The sequence below is a fragment of the Odontesthes bonariensis genome, chromosome 8 (assembly GCF_027942865.1).
Source record: "Odontesthes bonariensis isolate fOdoBon6 chromosome 8, fOdoBon6.hap1, whole genome shotgun sequence".
NCBI classification, from domain to species: domain Eukaryota; kingdom Metazoa; phylum Chordata; class Actinopteri; order Atheriniformes; family Atherinopsidae; genus Odontesthes; species Odontesthes bonariensis.
Window position 1 is genome coordinate 34,387,648 of NC_134513.1, and position 23,559 is coordinate 34,411,206.

The 23,559-nt window shown below is 38.8% G+C and overlaps 1 protein-coding gene across 1 annotated transcript; it reads right to left on the reverse strand.

Moving 5' to 3' along the window:
- Positions 1 to 1,455: 1,455 nt before the first annotated feature.
- LOC142385594 (tetraspanin-8-like) lies at positions 1,456 to 18,118 on the reverse strand. The gene is made up of 9 exons (XM_075472254.1): positions 17,979 to 18,118; positions 16,664 to 16,720; positions 12,233 to 12,352; positions 12,002 to 12,076; positions 10,442 to 10,537; positions 10,022 to 10,138; positions 6,752 to 6,784; positions 6,562 to 6,645; positions 1,456 to 2,755 (listed from the first exon to the last, which is right to left on the reverse strand). Exons 1-9 carry the CDS (start codon positions 18,036 to 18,038, stop codon positions 2,663 to 2,665), a joined length of 735 nt encoding a protein of 244 aa, XP_075328369.1. The 5' UTR covers positions 18,039 to 18,118; the 3' UTR covers positions 1,456 to 2,662.
- Positions 18,119 to 23,559: the final 5,441 nt, after the last annotated feature.

A 23,559-nucleotide genomic window follows, 5' to 3' on the forward strand; every position in this document is an offset into this window, starting at 1 on the left:
CTTAAATCAGCTTCTTTCTATTTGTGCTGCTGCAACTCTCCTGTTATCTGATAAGCATATACAGAAAGTCCTTTTATGTGTTCTTGCAATTATAAAGTTAGCTTGATATCAAAAAAATTATTAAAGTATAAGTTATAATGATCAGACAATATTAAAGAAGAATTTTGAGCATTAACTAAGCATCAGAAGTTTATACAGAACAATTCTAGCAAGCATAAAACATCTGTGGACTGGCAGAATTAGAGTAAAATGAAATCCTTTGGCTTGTGAGCAAAGGTATACTTGGAGAAAAATGGTGCAGCATTTCATGAATAGAACAACTCTCCAACTGTCAAAGACGGGGTGGATCAATCATCCTATGTGGTTTTGCCAAGGCCATCAAAGTAGCCTGAATCAAACATCCCTGAAAATCCATGGGCAGACATCAAGGGTTGTCAAAAAACATTATGGTCTGTAAAAGATGTGAATGCTGGTAATCCTGAGTGATTACTGGCATTGGCTTGTCTTAGCTTTATCCTCAATGAAACCCATTATGATTGACTTTATAGCGACAGCTGAATTTTTCTGTCTTAGGTTTTTACATAGAAATACAAAGTTTTAGAAAATATAAAGAATATTGTGAAAAGTTTAAGGCGAGACACGGCAGGCAAAAACAGTGATTTTTCATGCAGTGGTCAATTTTTAGATTTTGGGCCAGTCTACTCCTTCAATGTGTGTTATTTCAAAACGTAAATTAAAATGTTTATTTCATCACATTTTGTTTAATCGCGGCAGTACGTTTCGCCCAAATTTACCAAAATGAATTCGCCTATTTAAATCTTTTAAATGCCGTTTTCTCAAAATCAGTTTTTTTTAATTTTCCAGTATCAATATCTCAGCCTATGGAGCACCTACTAACACCAAACTTTCCAGTTATACACTTAGCAGTATTCTGAAGATATTTACCGAAGGATTTGTTGATAAATCATTCCTGGCCTGATTTATGTGACATTATAATCAGAAAATATGGCAAAAATATATGTTTTTTAGGCTATGGGCAGTATATTTCGATTTCCTGGGAAATGAAAACAGATATCCTGAAATCCCTCTGTAATTTCCTTTTCATTTTGTGTGTAAACAAAATGAAAAAAGAATTTTGCACCTGGCTTTATCATATGTTCAGATCTATCTTCCGGAAATATATGCAAATGTGGGCATATTTAATGAGAGAATGCCTAATTTGCATAATTAAACATACAAATTTCTAAAACTTGTAATACATTTTTTTTTCATACTTGTATAAGTAACAAACTGAGAAAAATTTCTCCAGAAATGTTGTCAGAATTACTGACCACAGCCTAGAAACAAAAAGATTCGGTCTTTCTTGATGTCAGTTTTAGTCAAATTGTTTTACTAAAAAGGAACTTTCATCTTAAAACATGTTTTTGTACATGAACAGAAATAATTCAATAAACATTTATTATTCAAATCATCAGTGCATATTTAATGTGGATTAAAAGAACATTACAATAAAGTAGCATTGACAATTCTATAGCTCCACAACACTGCCAAATCTTGATTAACGTAAAAAACATAAAATGGCTTTTTAGTGTACAAACTTTTATCTTTGACCAATAAAAAAATCTATTACAATGTTAGCCTTTTGGCAATCTTTTGCTCAACAACAGATGGGTAATGTGCAGACATTGTCATTCAGGCAACAAATGTCATTCAGGTAAAAAACATGGCCTTTTTAGTCAACAAGGAAGCTTGCTAGCTTGCTGACAGTTAGCCAAGTAGCTTAAAGTCCTTAAACTCTGAACTTAGTCACATGATGATTTTGAAGTTACACAAAGGAAAAAAAACAATGCTTACAGAGATTAGCGGATTTGTTGCAGTACACGTTTCACTTGTAATTTAAAAAACCAACTAAAACTCCCTTTTTGGAAAAGGAGGGGATATTAGCATGTAGCATAGCTATACCTTTTTGAGATATTTTTACTGTGGTTTTCAGCCACTTTTGAAAGCTGATTTGTAATCAGTCAGCATTTAGTTTGGCAGAGGTAAAGAAAAAAATTCTACATTCATACTGATGGATATCACAACCCTGATGACACAAAAATTTACTGAAAATACTTTGAAGATATAGTTTTTTGGTTGTTTAACATATATAGTAGCTTACTGAGAATGTATATGCCCTCATGAACTTTGGGAATGGCAGTATTTAGTACAGGCTTTAGGTTCTATTATTGACTTTTAATCAAAGACATATTTCCCAACTGAACTTCCTAAACCAAAAATAGCATCCTTCACTTGTGGTGTCCTCTGGTTAAAAGAGCTTAAATCAGAAAAGGATCTTTCACATCTTCTCTACAATGCCACAGATACTGCATTCCATCAGATAATACAAAAGGAATAACAATTTCAGAAAAGTAGATGTGCCTATGTTCAATATTACAAAGCCAAAAAAGAAATATCCTTGAGGCAGAACTTCTCCTCCTTAAAGACACCTTCCTGCAACATGCCACATAATATTCTCATCTCCTGTTTTCTCTTCACTCTCTTAAAGGGTAGAAATTACATAATCAAAAAAGAAAATAATAAGAAGTTGTGTCTTAGCCACTGAGTCCTCTTGTTACAGGGCAGAGGGAAAAGATGAAGGGCCAAGAGGGAAATGTTAACTTCAGTAGCCCTTCATGGCGATGGAGGCGCCTCCCATGTTGTCATGACGTTTGACCTGATAGATCATAAGGATGCTGATGAGCAGGCCCAGCAGCTGTAAGGACAAACAGGTGGTCAGTAAGAAAATGAGACAGGTGACACATGAAACAAATAAAATGGTAAGCATCGCTTCAAACCTACTAAACCACATCTTATCTCTTGTGTGGGAGCTAAAGGACAGATAGATAGTCTGCTGGTTTTGTGACTGTTTTTCCCACTTTTAGGTTTAAGCTCCTTTTAATTAAATCCTCATTTTTGACATTATAGAAGCACAGAGCTGTCTTGCCACCAATTATTTATTTAGTTTCCTTGACATTAGGAGTTTTTCTTTTTTTTAATCATTCTGTTATCTCGAGACAACAACGCTTGTTTTAGCAAGTTAATTTATCTAGTTTTCTTCAGATCACAACATATAATAACATGTTTTCAGAGAAAGAAGAGCTTTAATTTCTCCAGATCACAAGATGATTAGGGTAACGTAAAAGAAAAAAAGAGTGGTCCTGTGTTGACACCTAATTTCCTCATTCATTATCGCTGTTATGACAGCTGTGGAGGATCTGTAACATTAAGTCCAGGCATGCATGTACCGTTCTGTTAATATTATTTAATTTCTGCTCTCGGTCTGCATGGGCCTGAAAATATCTAACCTGACAGACCAAGAAATTGAAGGAAATTCAAGATTATCGTTTATCTCCTCTGGAGTGGTTGAATAACAAAGCTCATCCCAAGAGCAAAGTGTATCATCATGGACAAAGGAAGTTGGTGTAACCTCTCAGCGGCTGAAGTCCTCTTCACATAGTAGGCTAATGTCAATGTCAATGATATGTATAAACACAGAATACAGTGGTGTCGAGGAATATTAAAACACCCATTCTTAACATTGCAAAATGACGAGGTTTCAAGAAGAAACTAAAGTGGACCACTTACCAACAACATTGGGCTGAGGATGACTGAAACACAGTCTTAACCCTAATCCCTGATAGCGGACATTTTTGTCCACTTGTGGTGTACTTTCTCCTCTAATTTCACACTGGAAATAGTGATACTCATCATATTTGGTCCAGTTGTGCATTTTTTGACTATTTTTTCGAATTTCAAACACACATCATATACAATGCAATTTTTCATTGTGTAGAAAAAAAAACTCCTTAATTTCTGAAAAGGGACATTTTTGTCCCCTTTTACCTCATATACACTAGTATTTAAAGGGTTCATTTTATGAAAATAATTGAAAACTTGGTGGTTATGATCAGAACTGAAGTTGAAGAAAAGATTTCTGAAAAATATTAACATATGGTATTTTGGGGATCATATTAGAAGGGGACAAAAATGGCCCTTTTCAGAAATTAAGGAGTTTTTTTTGTTTTTGTTTTTTTAAATCAGGCATAACAAAAAAATTAAAAATCCCTAAAAATCAGTGTTGTTGCTAATCATTGACATATCCCAGACCATAATTATCCCTCAATAATTCCACTTTGCATTCCATATTTTGAAAATACTGGCACCTAAAGGCTAAAAATTTGGGCTAAGAAGTTCAAATTGGCATCTAATGGGTTAAAAAAAAATTTAAATAATTGAAAACTTGGTAGTTATGATCAGAACTGAAGTGGAATAAAATTTTTATGAAAAAAAAAGTGGAAAAAAATATTAATAAATGATGTTTTTAGGTCATTTTAAAAGGGGTCAAAAATGTCCCTTTTCAGAAATTAAGGAGGTTTTTTTTTTGTAAATCAGACATAGCAAAAAAATTAAAAATTCCTAAAAATCAATGTTGTTGCTGATCATTGACTTATCCCAGACCATAATTATCCCCGCTCAACAATTCCACTTTGCATTCTATATATTGAAAATATAGCAGTTTTTGTGATTTTTTTTTTTACAGAAATTGGCGTTTACATCATATATACCAGTATTTAAAGGGTTAAATTTTTTAAAATAATTGAAAACTTGGTAGTTATGATCAGAACTGAAGTGGAATAAAAGATCTACGAAAAAAAAAGCGGAAAAAAATATTAACATATGATGTTTTTAGGTAGTTTTAAAAGGGGACAAAAATGTCCCTTTTCAGAAATTAAGTGTTTTAAATCAGGTATGAGGGTTAAAGAACAACAAACTCAAGGTTTGAGAACTTTGGTTCAAACTTTCATATCTATGTTCATCATGCATTAGAGGAATGCAGGGTTCCACAGTCCGTAACCTCAGCTGGGATGCACGGGGACTGATACTCGCCACGCGTACGCGCCACTAACAAAGCTGGTAAGCTTTACCAAATCCAAGGTAAACCAACAAAGTTATCTTACCTTCGGTAACTTTTCCAACTTTGTCAGGCAGCAAGACAAAAATCTCAGCATACCTCTATAACATATGGCCGGTTCAGTTGCTCACAACTGGTTTGTGATTTTGAACTTAAAGTTTGACCATGCAGTCAACAAAGGCCTAGCTGCTCTGGAAATGTCTTCAAACTGCATTCTTTGCAAGGCTGGTCAGAGGATGCAGAACTGTGATCAGGGCCAAAAGTGGCAATTCTGAGGAGTCCAGATCTACTGTTAGTAATGTTGAGCTTCATGGTAACTTTCCTAGGAACCATTTTCTCCTGGTTGCTTGAATTTCCTGACAGTATTGAGTGTCAATAAAATGCACTTGCACAAAATCTTTGATCTTTCTACTTGAAAAGCTTAGATGTATTTATCTGAAACAGTCACCATTTGCTTAACGTCTGACTCTGTGGTGGCTGGTCTGTTTGTAAAAATGATGTTTCATGCTTCCTGAACCACTCTGAACCATCATAGTTTGAGCCCAATGAATCGTAACAAAGTCATCTTGGAAAATATCCCTACCGTCAATAAAAAAACTCTATGGATGGAAAGTCCTGGTCCTTGGTATGACCAACTGAGAAACAACCCGACTTTCACTCCCGATCAACTCTGATCCGATAACCATTCCCCATAATAATAATGGTGACTTTTTCACTTTTATCTATCTGAACAGTATTGTAACTATATAATAAACTAAATACTTTCATATGTTAGTTACTTGAGTTCCTTATCATCTCTGCAATTGTTTCCTTGATAGCAAATCAGATATCAAATGTTTGTCAACATTTTCATCATCATATTCAGTCAAAAGTCAAATGTTCAACTGCTTTGTCAAAATATCCCCATTGTGGTCAAACGTACTCACGATCATGATCCATCTAAAGAACATTAAATATCTAACTTTATGGCCTCCACTAAGGCGGTTATTTGATTTGTATGACTTCTTTTTTTAATCTTTAGAATTGATTAAATGTTTTTGAGATAAGTTACCAGAGGTACCTCAGAGGTCATGTAAGGGAAAAATTAATTCCTATATACATTGTATTGAGTGTTACTCTGTATAACCGGTAATAACTCATTTAAGACACCTGTTTTTCTCTTTTCTCCCTATTTCAATGAGGGTATTGTGCTCTCATGAATTAACAACTTTAAGGAGTATGACAGGGAAGATGGCACGGTACCGAGGGGCCTTGGCTGTAGAAAGGGAGGAAAGATAGATAACAAATGCTTGAACATATCAAAGGAGTGATTACGTAATAACCTGTATATTAACTGACTTGTTTTTCCCCAAGATTCTCAGAGCAACTCTGTACTGTGTTGTTCTCTCTTGCAAGAAATTATTAAAAGCATCTTATCTCCTCAGAAAATAACTGACTCTGTGCCTTACTAAAATTCCCACAACAATCATCTAAATGTTTATTCTAGAAAATTAGAGAAGTTTGAATGGGACCAAGATTGGCTCGATCTCAGAGCTTACCAGAGCAAATTGAAGAAAATGTGTGTTGAAGCTAAATGGAAACAAAGAAGAAAGGACAGTGGGGCTTACAGCAGTGACGGCAAATCCAAAGAGGATGCCCATGGTGATCTTGAAGACTATGTCTATCACTGAAAAGATGGTGTCACTGCAGGGCTGCAGAAGAGAGAGTGCAGGTCAAATAAAAACAGGGGTCATAAGTTGGAAACATGACATGGTGGCAAAGTGTTTATATCGACTGGTTGGCTGGTTGATAGCATACCTGTGCATAGATCTGGGTCGGTCCTGAGGTTCCCTGTAAAAAAAAAAAGAAAAACAAGAGCAAAATGTGGTAAGAACCAGTGTTGTATAAAATACAAACTTTGTGAACCTTTAGGTTTTTCTTCTTCAAGTAAGGTCAGTGCTGAAAATGAGGCGTACATTACACCATTAAGAAAAAAATTAAACAAAAGAGGCTGCTACTGTTATTGCCATCATTATAAACAAAATTTAAAGAAAAAATAGGAGAAAACTGAAGCTTATCTGGCATCTGAAGAGGCAGTCCAGTTTGAAACCCCTTTTGTAAACCTTTCTAAAAAAATAAATAAAATAACTCAGTACAGAAAATGCGGCCAACATCACCAAGAAAAAAAGCTGTTACGATCACTGTACTTCACAAGCTATAGGAGGTGCACACAGTACCTCCTATAGTCAGTATACAAAAGAACCGGTCAGTATACAAAAGAAAAAAAGAATTGGGAGGGAACTGCAGCTTATCTGGCATCTGAAGAGGAAGACCTTTTTTGTAAAACTACCTTAAAACCTAAAAAAGGGAAGTTTCTGTAAGATAGAATTTCCACGTCTTTGGGCAGGCATAACATGCACTTCATGCGGTACGACGAATTTTTAACACCCACGAAATCAAACATTGGGGCTCACGCAACAACCGTTCCTACGCACAGATTTGTTCTTAAATCGTCCATATGAGTGATGTAAGAGAATTTGCGCATTCACCAATCTTTTCGTATTTTACGTTTTCTTTCAGGTACGAACAGAATTTACGAGTGATCCAGACCTGTCGTAGGAGTTTCGTAAAATAGTCCGCTGTTATTCAAATCACGTTTGCTTGACTAATGGATTGTACATTTAATTACTTTGACGTAAACATAAATAAATATATACATTATACCCCATAATGATGCTGACATTATTCTGTTTGACCTAAATTATGCACTAATAGAAGGTTAATTTGACTCTGTACATAACAAGGTCAATGGGAAGCGTAACCAGCGGCTGACTTGCTACTTTTGGATGCCTTAGCGCATGTGTGCTCCGAGACCGTGTAGACAGACGAATGGCTGACATCGCAATTTAGATTGCCAAGGACTGTGCTGCTGCAAATATGCAGCTTGCTAGAGACACAACTCCAGAGAGAAACACGCCGATCAAACCCAATTCCACCACACGCCCAGGTCCTCACCACCCTTGGATTTTTGGCCACCAGAACCTTTCAGAGGGAGATTGGCGACAGATCGGGGGTGTCCCAGTTCTCTGTGAGTCGTGCGCTCCCCATGGTCATCAAAACTCATCAGTTTATCACCCATGGTACATCAAATTCCCATACACCGCTGTTCAGTGAGTACAAATTAAGAGGGACTTTCATGCCGTGGCTGGACTGCCAATCATAATTGGAGCACGGGACAGATATACGCATCAAAGCACCGGTGCTGTCGTGGAGCGCACTGAGCTGAAGGCCAGGTGGGTGTGTCTCACTACAGCGGGGGGCAAACTGCTCTATAGCCCAGGGAAGGCATGCCAGATATTTGCACAATATTGCCATGAACGAGGGTCTCCTACAACCTGAACCAGCCCAGGCAGACCAGAAGGTGTGGTGCCAGAAGACCCCCCTCATGGACCGCCCCATCAGAGTGCCATCATGATGAGGCAACAATTAATTGCACGGCTTTAGTTGCAGTCATCGAGTGCCTGGTCAGGGGGAGACGGGTTTTTTTTAAGCCATTTTCATATCAAACCATTTCTTTTTTTTATTATTTCGGTGACATTACGAACTACAGGTGACATTGAATTAACAGCACACCTAATTGCTTCCCATTTCTCCGCTTTAGCAGGTCCCGTAATTCCACTGCTGACACTGCTAAAAAAGACAGATTTTCCTTTTTGGATCTCTGAAAGCAGAACTTCAGTATCAGAGCCCGTAAAGTTGTTCTATTTGCGCCTTGATGCCATTCTCATGACTCAACACTCAACACTTCCTGGCACAGGAGCGAGGAAGCACAGCCTTATATGGTATCATTTTGGGCGTGGAGTATGCAAATTTACTATCCTCGTGCGCGTGCACATAAATACGCACAGGTGTGATTCATCATTTACGCAGGTCGTTTACACACTTTTTCCGAAGTTAAGAGATGAATCTGACGTGGCGTGTTTGTACGAGACCTTTGTACGAAAAAAGTGAGAGAAATTTAGAATAAAAATACGAAAATGTTCTTGCATGAGGCCCATTGTGTTTAAATAAGGCCACGGGTTCTCATCACCAGCTGGTGGTTCCCCTGTAGCCGAGTCCGATGTAGACGTAGTCGCTGTCTCCTCTTCTATGTGGCTGCTGATTGCGAGCTGGCTTTTATCTTAATGGGAGAAGCCAAACTGGTGTATCCTATTGGCGGTGATGAACAAGCCCAGGCATGTCCTGAATTCTTTGCATTCAGTCAGTAGGTGGGGTCAAAACACTGTTGCGTTTTTTTCCTGTCTCTCTACCTCTCTTTTTTTTGTAACGAGTAACTAAACCGAACAATGAAAATGTATCGGAGTAAAAGTATGCAATTAGGTTCAGAAATAAAAGTGAAAGTTGTCAAAAAATTTTTAACTCGAGGAAAGTACAAAGTATTCATAAATCTACTTAAGTATAGTAGTGAAGTATTTTTACTTCATTACTATACAACACTGGTAAGAACCACAGGTTAAAGGTATCTTCAACAATAAAATATCTTTTTTTTTTTTTCAAGCAGAGAACAAACACACAAACAAACAAACAAAAAAGCACAAGCAGCAGCAATCTCATATAATACACAGGTGACCTTAAACCACAGGACAGCACACAACAATAAAATATCTAAAGAAAAGAAGAAAAAAGATGCAAAGTAGATGCCTGAGTGTGCTCGTGGAATCATTGGATGAACCATTTTCTGATGTTAAGATCTAAATTACAGATCTATGAGAAGAAAATGATGATATTCTTAAAATCCAGGTTATCACTTAGACCCCTGTGATCACCATTATCACCAGAAGGCATGTAGAAGAGGAGTGGAGGAATCTGTGGATGTTTGAGGGTGCACATTTAAGAAACTAAGAATTAAGATGTATATATACAAACATAACATACGGGCCAAAAAAGTCAGAAGAGAAAATTCTTTGGATCTCAAGCACTTGCTGTGGTAAAATGTGACCTCAAATTGCTTTTGAATAAGTCTTTTGCCACTGAGTAGTTCTGTATGTTAATGTAGTCATGAAAACGTTAATTTTTTCTAAAACGTACCTGAGGTTTGGTTTTACACGGAGATGAGCCAAACGGCCCACTTGAAGACCTGCATTCACAGGAGCTGGGGATGGTTTGACCCCAGTCCTTGGCATCCACCACTCCACAGCAGTGGGCCTGCAGCCACATAGAGCAGAACTTTTTAACAGGTGGAAATTGTCATCAACGGGAATCTGCATTGTTGGGGTTTATATTCAGGGAGCCCATAAACCTTTTTGTTTTTACGCTTCCACAAAGATTTCTTAAAATATCCTCATTATAACTGTTATTGTGATTGTAATGTGAACATTTGAACAAAAACTCTTGAATGCAGAAAATGTGAACATAAATGTATTCATCATTAAACATCCACAGGATCAACACTTAGCTTAGCTTAGCTTAGCTTAGCTAGGTGAAGATGAATAGTGCAAAGAGCATTACACTTTGTTGCAGTCCTTCAAGTACATCTCTAAGCTCTTTGTTGTCCATGAAGGGCTCGACAAATTCCTTGGAGGTACCCTTAAAGCCCTCTGCTACCTACAAGGTGAGAGAGAACATCATTAACGTAATGGAAAACTAAAGAGGAATGAGATATTAGAATCAAGACATTAGTATCGAGGTAGACAGATACTGAAACGCAAAGTGAAAACAGACAAAGAAAGAAAAAACAGACCTGCTGTCCGTTGAAATGTTCACTAAAAACTCAACTCAGCCTTGCTGTTGAGATTTATGGAAATAATTGTTTAATTTTACATGAGAGATCAAAGGAGTGTGAGGTAATGGTTGGATAATGAGACAATGGTCCTAGACCCCTAAGACCCTGATGACGGTGAGGTCACCTAAAAAACTACGATGCATTGAAGGCACTTTGGCAGAATTCCAACCAAATCACCTGCACCTCCTTACTATTTGTATACGCAGCCTTTCCAAACTGGCCCATCTTTCTCTTTGCTGCCCAGTAATGCTGCATTCAATCAATCCTGGAAGTGGGATGTGTGCTAAAAAAATCATTCAATTCCTCACCTCAGAACTGAGAACAACAAATAGCCTTTTGTCAGTCTCAGTCTTGAGGGGAATAATTACATGATTTTGATATTGATTTATCCTACTCACTAAGGCACAGAAAGAAAGACTAAATTCAGATTACTGAGTTGAACGAAAGAGAAAGTTGGTCCTCATTAACCTTTGTGTCTCAAGCAGCAGCCTATTGGTTATTCTATTTTACTTGTTGGCCATTAGCATGGTGTGGTTAGCCATTAGCATTTCATGGCTGCCAACTGACACCCCCGTCTTCTTTCTGCTTAGTCATGTGAAATACACTTCTGCTAACAACTGTGCACTTGGCCTTCGGTGTAGTATACGGGTGCTACCATAATCTTGAAATTAATTACTATTAAGTGTCTCTTGCAAAAGACAGTGGGACTTCTGGGTAAAATAAATAGGTCACGTGAGACTTATCAACTGATCATTCGTCACATCAGGAGGTGGCTTTTACAAGGATATCCCCTGTGATGACACCTTAACAATTGTGTCCCCTATCACAGCATCATAAGTTATTGCTTCATTTTCAACACTTTCAGTCATCCCTTCAGACACTCTCAAAAAAGTACTAAGTGCCGGCCACAGCTGTTTTACGGGGTTATTAATTGTCCCTGGTGAATCCTTTAGTCCCTGCTGTCAGAACTCAGGCGGTCAGGAAAAGTGGGATCTTATATTTGTTTTGTGTCTGAATTTCCATCAGGGAAAAAAAAACCAATATTCACTTGAAATCTTACCCATAATTACCCCCGAACACTTTGGTTTTTGGACAAATGCTGTGTAATCTTATTTAGCAATCCAACTGGTAAGAATGATTCAAATCCAGATCAAAAGTGTGCAGAATGCAAATGGACAAATGGACATAATGGAAATAAAGTGTCAAGCTGAAAGAGGAAAAACTTCAGCTTGATAGTAGATGAAGGGTACAACATAGAGATAGATGAGACAGATATTATATCTTACCTTGTTTCTGATGACAACCACGATGATCCCAAATATTAGCATGATGAGCATTCCACTCGCCATGAAACCTGCAAACTGTACATCAACCAACATGAGCAACAATCATGGAACTATTCAATCTTCCTGCGCTTATTGCTGATAGACCACAATTAAAATAAAGATAAAAAGTTCCATTTAGTTCATTTCACCTTTGAGTTCTTTTTCATAAATAACAAGGACTCTTGTACGTACTATTTTGAGGACCAGTTCTTTCTCAGAGCAGGCAGCAACGATTCCGAAGATGGAGATGCCCAAGACACCGATGGCAAGCACCCAGAGCCAGCCCACACCAGGGCCTCCAAACGCGCTCATCTGCTCAGCCAAGACAGGACAACACAAACACTGAGCTACAAGGTCAACAAGTGGTTAGGGCCATGCTACATATTTAGCATCAAAGGTTTGGTTACAAAAGGAATATCGTTGTGTGAGTTGAGTAATAAAAAGATGGCTTCAGAAAACATTTTCAGATGTTTCAGATTAACTATTTAGAGGCACTGTAGAGAATCTTTTAATGATCGTTTCTCGTGGACTGTAAACAAAAGAGGAACACCGTCAACTGGTTGCAGACGTGAAGCCAGAGTGAGTCTTAAAATGCAATACCACTGATGATCATAAGATGGCGCCTCCAAAACAGACTTGGATTCTTGTGATCACTGTACTGTTGGTAGTTCTGAAATAATTCCATAATTAAATCATTTTGTCCAGTCAGGTTTGAAATGTCACTCTTCAGCCACACACTCTTGTTCAAATAATGTCACTTCTGGCTAGCAAGACAGCAGGGGCTGAGTGTGAACTGGATGAGGTTCCAAACAGCACCTGAGAGGATGAATAATGCCATGGTGGCTGCGTCCATCTCTCATGTACGATCTATGATGGATGTCTGCTTATTAAGCACTGCACAGCTGAATTGCAAGAGTTAAAGCAAGCAATCTACGAGCTATTTTGTGTAGATTAACCATGAGATGAGATGGATTGACTGAAATTAAATGCTGTTAATATTGGAAGAATTAGAAATTTGATGTGCCTAACAGAGGTGTGACCAGAATGGCATGTGTGGGGGGGCAGAAAACAATAGCTGAAAAAAAAAAAAAAAAAAAAAAAAAAAAAAAAATCGGTGGAAAACCACTACTACAACTTCAAGCATAATAATAATAATAATAATAATAATAATAATAATAATAGTAATAATTCAATTCGGTAATGAAAATATGGTCACACTAGCATCAATCATGACTGTCAATTTTGTTAACAGTATGAAATTTTTTTATGAAGTTTTTTTGGTTTTTTTTGTAAAGAAATGTAGAACTTGTATGATGCATGCAAACGCACCATTACAACGCTTACATTAGCTTTTGTTTAACATGCTCCACATTCTCCATTGAGGGTTTAAATTCAAGTAAATACTTGGGGCAAGACATCCAGCCAACTCCAGCTTTTTATTACCTTCATTAGTCTACATTTCAGATCATTATATAAAAATCATTATTAAAAAAATAAATAAAGCTATAAACTTTGCAGATATATGCTTTTTTAAAATCACCACCTGCATTTATTCTATCAATACAAGACACAAACAGAGATAATAAAACGTGGCCTTTTTTCTGGCCAGTTTTCTTTGTATGGACAATAGAGATGCGCGGTTGGCGGTTGAATCCGCGGAGCCCGCGGATGAACCGCGGATCGGGCGGATGACACGCCGAAAAATCGTATTTTAATTAAATTCGGGCGGGTTGCGGTTGAAGCACTAAAAAAAAAAAATTATAATAATTTTCCAAAGGTAACGAACGAAAACATACATTACAAACAGTATAAAACAAAACCACGTTTTAGATTTCCTGCGTAGGTCTTCTCGTTGCCAAGGTCTTCTCGTTTGTTTGTGTCCGTTACTAAGGCCATACAGTTAGCACATAGGACCCTAGTTCTACGTTGCTTGCTAGCAGTGTTGGGTGCGTTAAACCGTGTGGATTAAAGTGGAATGATTGCAAGAATCCTGTGATCAAGACAGCGTTTTAAGGTAGGCCATCTGGTTATTCATCTTGCCCGCCGTGGCATGTTGATTTGGGCTTAGACTATGTGCTTTGAAGTTGTTTTACATTCTCTGAAGTAGGTTGGGAACATTTGCGCTAAAGGATGGATTTATCGTGCTATGTAGACGGACTTTGTTGTCTAGATTCTTTAAAAAAATTCGTACACTCAAAACGGTGTGCCCGTGCTCATCATGTTTTACTTTTTTCTTGATGGAGTGTGAAATATAGCTGCAAATAGTATTTCAATGCAGACATGTCAAAACGACAGTGGAATGCACATTTTCAAGGTGATGGAAGGGTCGTGTGATGCTTGGAAATAGATCGGTTAATCCAAAATGTAGAACTATATAGTTATATTCTGTATTAATGTTTCACATACAAGTGGGGAGACGTAGGGTATGCTAACCTGTAACTAGTGATAGTGTGAATGCCTTGGAAGGAATTCAATCACTTGTGACGGCTGTGTGTCTTAAAGGTGTTCAATTTAGCACTTGGGAGTGATTTTGACAGCACTATTATCCACTACATAGTAGTAGGCGGACTTATTGACCAGATATAATGAACTACGCTGTTTGAAAAAGCCGATACAAATAGCCAAGGCACCTTCAATAGGCCTACACCTATCGGCGGATGGCGGGCGGGTTCGGTTTTGAAAATCGGTGAAAAAATGTTTGTGCAAATGGATAGCGGGCGGATATATATTTTTTGCAGCGGTTGCGGATGGGAAAATACGTCATCCGCGCATCTCTAATGGACAGGGCATTTCTCAGGGGGGCAGGGGCAGTGCCCCCCCCCCCCCACAGCCCCCTCCGTAGCCACGCCCCTGGTGCCTAAAGTCCAACACCCAAAGTTCTTTGACTTTAGGAGAGTACTGTGCACTGAGCAGTGCCTTTTGACCCCAGTGCCTGTGGTGCTGTCACACTGGGTTCCTCGTGGAACCTAAGTGTATGTGTTAGTCTGAGCTGATTGAATCTGCTAAACATTATCCTGGAATGCGATAGTCATGAGCAACAACAGAAACTAAAACCACACTGAACAGGACAGTTCAGTCATTTGTGGAAATGACTTGTGGAGGACCATGTTGCCTGGTTAGTAATCCAGAAGTATTGCTCGTGAACGCAAACAAGTCGTGGCACAGATGAGGATCCAGAGCCTTGCCATAGGCTCTACGCTATCCCACTTCTCAACTGGAAGAACTATTGACTTCCAGGACTGTTTTTGGTTTGTTTCTACATTCTGTTTGATAAACCTGTCCTGATCCAGCAGTGATTGTGGACTTGGACCAGCTTTGAGTGAGAATTAGCATCAGAGCCAACAGCTCATGTGTGGTCACTGTACAAATGAGAAAGATGTATAACCACTTGGGGGAGAAATTCAATACTGTACTTGGTCTAATTATTTCCTCTGGCTTCCTGGATTTGGGCAATTATGGGGCCCCAGGCATTAAGACTCACTAGGATGCCGGGAAGTTACAGCAGGAGTCAGTTTCACATCTGGTTGGTTCCATAACACACGTGACTTTAGGGTTTATGTGCAACTAAACAGATTCTCATGAATTGGAAAGTTAGATGAAATTCAGACGTAAACATTTTGACATGTCTTTGTAAAGGTCAGTACTAACTGTTGGACTAAAAGGTCAGCCAAGTTTCAACTCATACTGTAAATCCTGACAACTGAATCCAGGATGGAAAACAATTACTCGTTGAAAATGTTCAACAAAGACGGAAGGCACATCTAATCGAAGCATAAGCTGCACCCGGAGATATCCTGTTTTTCTGTCGCCGAAAGTCAAAAGACAGGGGAAACTTCTACCCGATCTGCATCTCCATTAAGAAAAGGAATCAGAGCCTCCAACACATTTGGACCACTGCCCAGCTCTGTGTAAACACGCTTTAGCTCGATTTATCTTAATCATCTCCAGGCGCATATAATGTAATGCAGATGTGCTCTGCGTGCATTGTACAAATGATGTCATAATGAACACAATCAAGCTCCATTCTCACGAATACGAGCGTAGTACTCTACTTCTGGCCATCAGAGTTCTTTAGATATGGTCTTAATATAGAAATCTCGGTTTGGAATTTACTAGACTGATCACTGCACAAACGTTCTCAGAAGAACATCCCAATTCAAAGTAATATGAAAGGCTTTTGGGCTTGGAGCAAAAAGTGCAGCACACAAGCTGCTGTAGAGCTTCAAATGGCTGTTTTTTTTTTAATGGCTGGAGTTCTTGTGGATATAAAACTGGCCTTTTTTACACTGAGCACTCTCTGCAGAGTACAAAATGAGGAGTCAGGCAATACTTTTACACTAAAAGAAGTTTGCTTGACATTGTTGACACCGGTTTTAAGGCATCTGGCAAATGTGGATGGGAAGTGAGGAGGTTGGAGTAAGGGAGGGGCAGGGATAAATCTCCCATACTCCAAAATCAGGCAAAGGTGTAGTTACATATCAGCCATTTTAGGCCATGGAGGGGATCCTTTTCATAGACCAAAAAAAAAAAAAAAGTTAAAATTTGCATTGTTATTGATAGAATTAATTATTATTAGCTGGACTACACACATGAAATGGGTTCAAACATAATGTTATCATTTACCTGGATGCTGATGGCGGTAGCTTTCACTGCCAAATACATCAGCACACATCCGATGACCTGGGGACAGAGTGTCGCAGAGCTTAGTTAGTGTTTAACTGAGGAAAACCACCTGAAATCATCAAAGAACTGTCAAATCAATTTTTAAAGAAAGTGTATTTTCCCTTCACACACTTTCTCTCAAAGTCAATTAGTTTACTGACATGATTCACTCATTAAATCACAGTTTATATTTGTATAAATAAAAAAAATGTTCATTGAGAAGAGAATCTGACGCAACTGTTTTTAACATTCTGCTTTACAGGAAACTATATGAATTTATAGACTTGTCACCCATTTAAAGACACTTAAAGGCAAGGCAAGGCATCTTTATTTTTATAGCGCATTTCATACCACAGGTAACTCAATGTGCTTCACAGCTACATAAAATCACAAGAAGGCAATAAAATCATTAAAAAGAAATAATAAAATAAATAATAATAAAATAAATAAAAAAATAATAATAAATAAAAAAAACATTTAAAAAATCATTAATTCATTCATTTAAAAGTGATAATACACACACACACACACAGTATCAATCAATACATTTATCATTTAAAAGAGCTTTTTTAATCTTTCTTTTTAGAGACTATAAAATGTGCTCATGTTGCAATGTTTGTCGTTACAGAACAGAGACACAGGAGGGAGCCAGAGAGCTAAAACTCTGAGCCAACTTTCTCCCATAAACACAAAGTTGATAAGTGCATGTGCAGCTTCCATGTGCACCACCGTTATACAACTCAATCTGAGATGTTCAAGTGAGGGAGGGGGCGGTGTGGATAGGCGGAGTTTTGTTTTTGGTCTTTTACTGGAAATGACTGTTGACCGAACAAAAATTAAATACGACTGATTAAAGTTTTCGAAAAATTCCTTTGTGTTTAAGATTTTAGCGCTTTTTTTCATTTTAAACTGGTGTACATGTTGTCAAATCTTGGGTATTTAATATCAGTGTTTTAATATAATTCACCCCTAATTGTTTGATAATATATTCTTTACTTCTTTTGAATTAAATCTTTTTCCCTTTCCTTTGGGAGGAAAAAAGGTTTAAAATCCCCAAATTAGCCACTTTTAAATTTTTTCTCACTCTAATCTTGTTTTAGTTCATTTTTCTGAACATATCATCTCAACTGTGATGTTCAGAAACGAATCTACTTTAGTTTTCTGCTCTTTTGCTGTGATTAATTAGGGGGGGAAAAAAGAACGGAGAACCAAACAAAATCACAAAATTACACTAAAGTTAGAAAAAAAATAAAAGAATGAAAGAATTTCCACTTACCGCAAATAAAACATTGAAGAAGATAAAAAGGCATTTGAGGCATCCATTAATTTTCCCCATCTTCACTTTTTTTTACCGATTGACTCAGGAAGAGAAGCCGTGTGCACGGGTACAGTAAAGTAAGGTAATGTGTGTGCTGTAATAAACAGCAGAGTATGCCAATGATGGGAAGGCAGAGCTATGCCACACAGAGCAGATCTGCAGCCAAATGGTGCAACCTGATGATGATCACACAAGGCAGGCCGGTCAACCACAAAAAGCACAAGTCATAATAAGATACAAATAATATCTAATAAAAAGTTAACAGGGAGATGTCAAAACATGCATTAAAGTTAATGAGCTTTGCAGCGGTTAGAAAGGAAACCTCACACCAGTGGACCTTGTCTAGCTGCTTCAGATCTATAGTGTCTGCATCTGAAGGAGACCCCACCCCCCGCTTTGTGTGGGAGTGACGCCTGTAAAATCTTTCAAGGAAAACATGTGGAGGTCAGAGAACAAGAAGAAGAAGAAAAAAAAGTAATAATGAGCTGCTTGTACCCCCACGACAGCTCAGGGAAGTTGCAGCCGTGAAATAGGAGCATTCAGGATCCAACATGCCCTTTTTCAGGGCCCACTTTAACCCTTCTTTTACAGCAGAACACTGGAAATCCCAAACTCTCATTGGGTGTAAAGAAAATATGTAGGTAGGACAGGGGAGATGTCTGTGGACAGTAAAAGTGTCTCCTAGTAAATACAGATGTTACTGCACAGCCCACCAGTCCTTAAGAAGCCTGCACTCATGTCGACATGTCACATCAACACAATGTCAGTCACCACTGATGTGATCGGCAGAGGAAATGACCTCAATATATGATGGTTAAGCTGAACTTAGCTGTAAAAAAAAAAAAAATGTGATAATGCTGCAGATGCTTCAGAGGAGAATGTAACGCCAGGCACCTCTTTTAGTCAATTTAACCGACAAACGCCACTCAGCCGGTACACGACAAAAAGTGTTACAACTGTGCACTCAAGTTGAACAAAAACTAATTCCTCAGCCGACAACACAGTCTTTCGATTCCAAACTTGTTGGCAGGTTTTCCGGTGTCACAGTGAAATCGTTGTGGCACGCTTGCGTGATCTCGGTGACACGGTGGTCATCAAACTCAATCCAGGCTGTTTCAAGGAAGCCTTTCTCACATCCCGACAACTGTGGCCTTGGAGAGAGTGACCTTGTTATGGGCGGTTCATACCAAAGAAGGAGCAACTGGTGGCATTATGGTGGCAGAATGGTGCCCTCCATATGCGTCCACATTGCATGCTTTTTCTTTCTTGCCGTCAGCGTCATTGTTGTTAAGAATTTCCACCAGGTGCATGATGGGAATTGGGAAATAATCTCAGAAAAATCTAGTTTTGTAACCAATGTCTCTGAAATGCTATTTGTTTAAATCTGATGATGAAATATATCACCAAACAAAAATCTTCCTATATGTGTAGCTAGACACAAATCGTCCTTTTTTGTTTGGACACGAAGCCTCAAAAGTAAAATTTGAGCGGAACGTCTGTTTCGTGTCAACATGTTCCGAGGAGGGAGGAGACATCACCCGGTACACTGGGTAAAGGTTGCTTCCATTAAAAGAAGTCGTGAAGCGTTCCTGACATTTGCTAGCACTCACTCACTCCGACAGTGTCCCGCCTGGGCCTTGTTCCATTTCATTTTCAATTTAATTAATTCATTTATTTAATAATTTTATTAACATATATGTACTTCTTGCTCCATGGTGTTTCTTAGCAACCATACAGTTGTAAATTGAAGCAGGAATATGGATTTATTTCACATTAAATATATTAATTAATGTACAAATGATTTAATTCAATTATTTGAGCTATATCTACTGGCATATTAATTATCAAGTCATGTATATTATGTTTGTTATATTTATTTCAGGTTAAGGCAGTGTCAGTGCCCTACACACGTAGCAGTCTTTGAAAAGAAAAGTGAAAGGGAAGAGTTTAACTGCTACTTTTCACCGTTAGCCAGAGCTGCATTCAGAGGAAGCAGGAAGGGGTGTTTTACAATTGCAGGGCTTTTATCTAACAGACATCAGGTGCTTTTCAACGCTTTGAATCACTTGAATAAGTACAAAACATACTCAGACAAGCCGGCTGCTGCATGACCTTCAAAACTGTTAGTGAGTGGCATATGTGCCTTTGCCTTAAATCTATGAGAACAAAAGGGAAGATCCACCAACACACCCTCCATTTTTCTGTTGACTTTGGGGCCTTGTAAAACTTGTAGACAAAACATGGACATGATAGAACAAGTTAAGAACAACTATAGTTGAGCTTTTTTTGGTGTGACACACCTCTGCGTGCACTGCCGCTGCCCAACGTGACCTTTACTGATCAGCACCAACTCATAGTTCAGAAATAATTAGTGATGAAAAGGTCGTTGCTCTATTGGAACAAATGCACAAACATGCACCATCTTGTAAATCATCAGATGAAGAATTTCAACAAGTCTGATAAAACTTCTGCAGTCATGCAGAGCAGAACGTTCAAGTGGGAAAGCAGTCTGATGCCATAGTGACACGCCGTAAAGATATCCACACTGCAGCTATGACATTTTGAAGTTTGAGTTGTTTTACCTCTTCTGTCCCTGCTCTCAGTCGCTGTTAACCTGGCTCACCCATGAGAATTCCTCCCTGCTTCTCTTGTGAAAGCCGGAGCCATCCCATCTCAGCCCATTGCAGGAAGTTCTGAGCTGCTTCTGGCTTCACTGAGATAATAAGTCTTTATTTTAAGTCTTTATTTTTCACCGTTGTCTTTGGGCCGGATCAGGCTGGAATTTTGTAAACTTTATCTATTTTGTATTAATTCATCATTTTTATAATAATAAATCATTGTTGGACATTTTCATAGTACCTGCTATTTCAGTGTAGTGTTTGTAATAAGGATAAAATGAATATAGTGACTTACTTCAGAGTGAGTGCACACTGTGTCTAATGAGATATCTATTTTTGAACTCCTACAGGTCTCCAAACAGTAAGTGCTCTGGCCACTGCCTACTGAATGTAGGGTGCTAACTACAGTAGATAGCTGAGATGGAAAAATTCTTAGTTGTCTCATTTGATCCAAAGTCTGTTGCTTTCCCTCTGACCTATTCAACCTGTGACCCTTTCTGTATGGTCATTGAGGGAAAGCAGATTTTTACTCCATCGGGGGGGGAGGTCATAAAGAGGCGCCTCGCAATCTGGGTTATCTCCGACTTAGAACAGACCAAGGGGGCCTTTTTTGTTCTTTGAAGATCACCCTACCTGATTGGAGTATAAAAGGGAAGTGTGTATTTCTCCTCTTCGCTCTCTGTCCTGACTTGTGCAGACAGGAGACTATTCAAACGCTATGTGCCTTTGAATAAAATATAAAGAAAGACAAAATCTGGATTTTCTTTTATTAATTATTTGAGTAATCTTCTTACCCACTTTGATAAAAAAAAAAAATCCACAACATAGGACCTTTGACTTCTCTCTCAAACCATAGGGAAACATGATTTCTAACAAGATTTTAATATCCATGGTTGCTAAGTTCTTTGGGAAGTTTCAGCAATGCCTGTTGAACCCCACAGACTGCAGTTTAGACATTTCACTTCTCCCAATCCTACGAATAGCAGTGCCAGCCATGTTGGATGTTTTCCTGCTCATTGGGTGTGTCTAAATAGAGCAAAGATGTAGGTGCATACCCATTAAAGGCTTGATGAACCCTGGGCCCTGTTGATCCTTTCCTCTGTGTTTGAACTGTTTTTTTTACACAGGTTATTTTGGGTTGTGGATCATTAACATTACACACTACTTCCATCATGTTGGAAAACCTATTACTCTGAAGTGGGGGGTGGTGCTTGTAAGAGTTCTAAGAACCATGAAAAAGGTTTATGCAATCCAAAAACTAGGGCTGGGCAACGATTAAAATTTTTTATCTAATTAAGCACATGATTTCCCTGATTAATCACGATTAATCGCATTTGTACGTAAAATCCAAAAATGAATTCAAAAGTAGCGTATAGCTTTTAGCATTTAGTTTTTTTTTATAAATGTGCTGCCAACTTCCACCGCCTGGTCTCCTGAGCCAAGCCACACCTCCATCTGTGCGGCAGCTCCCACCGCCTGGCCTCATCAGCCCAGCTGCACATCCACCTCTGCGGCAGCTTCCACTGCCAGGCAACCTGAGCACATCTGCATCTCCACATCTGTGGCTGCTCCCACCGCCTGGCCTCGCCTGGTCCCGGTGCTGTGGAAAACTTCTTGTCTCATACCAGTGCCCAAATTAGGGCAACCGGTGGAGCTGAATGACTACAGACCGGTGGCTTTGACATCTCATATCATGAAGACCTTGGAGAGACTCATTGTTCGTCGCATGAGATTGCAGGTTGCTGAGGCTCTTGACCCCCTCCAGTTTGCCTACCAGAAACACATAGGAGTGGAAGACGCGATTCTGTAGATGTTGCATCGGGCATATGCTTTTCTGGATGTGCCTGGTTCATATGTGAGAGTCATGTTCTTTGACTTCTCCAGTGCCTTCAACATCATACGGCCTCCCATACTGAAAGACAAGCTGCTCGGTATGGGTGTGGCCCCCTCCCTGACATCATGTATTATAGACTATTTGTCTGCCAGACCACAGTATGTCAGGATGGGAAATGTGTTTCTGGAACACTGGAATGCAGTACTGGGGCTCCGCAGGGTACTGTTTTGGCTCCTTTTCTTTTCACCCAGTACACATCAGATTTCAGGTACAACTCAGAGTCCTGCCACATTCAGAAGTATTCTCATGATACGGCTGTTCTGGCATGTGTGCGCGGTGGACAGGAGAAGGAGTACAGGGACCTTGTGGAGGCCTTTACGGACTGGAGCAAAAAGAATGTTTGCTCCTGAACACCACCAAAACCAAAGAGCTGGTGGTGGACTTCAGTCTGCATTGATGGAGGGGAGATAGAGACCGTTCAGACCTGCAACTACCTGGGGGTGGTGCTGGATAATAAACTGGAGTGGTCTGCCAACATAGACACAGTGTACAGGAGGGGCCACTGCACTACAGACAGAAACTGTAGGCGCCTGGACAAACTTGTGAAAAAGGCTGGTTCTGTTGTAGGCAGAAGGCTGGACCCTCTCAGTGCTGTGGTGGAGAAATGGATGAGGAGGAAGTTAGATTCAGTGATGGAGAATAATAAACATCCTCTCCACAGCATCCTGACAGGACAGAGGAGCAGCTGCAGTGAGAGGCTCATCTCTCTGCGCTGCAGGACTGAGAGGTTCAGAAGGTCCTTTGTTCCCACCGCCATAATGCTTTCAACAGTGACTGCTGAGTTCTTCTCAAATTGATTGATTGATTTTTATTTATTTGTTTATTTTGCCATTTAGTCATTTATTATTATTTAGTTAGTAGTAGTATTATTATTGTTGTTTTATTGCTGTTAATTCAATCATTGTAAATATTTAAAAAAAAATGTTGAGCTACTTGACGAATTTGAATTTCCCCCATTGGGGGATAAATAAAGTTTTTTTCTATTCTATTCTATTCTATATGAATGAAAGTGCCATAACATTATTTG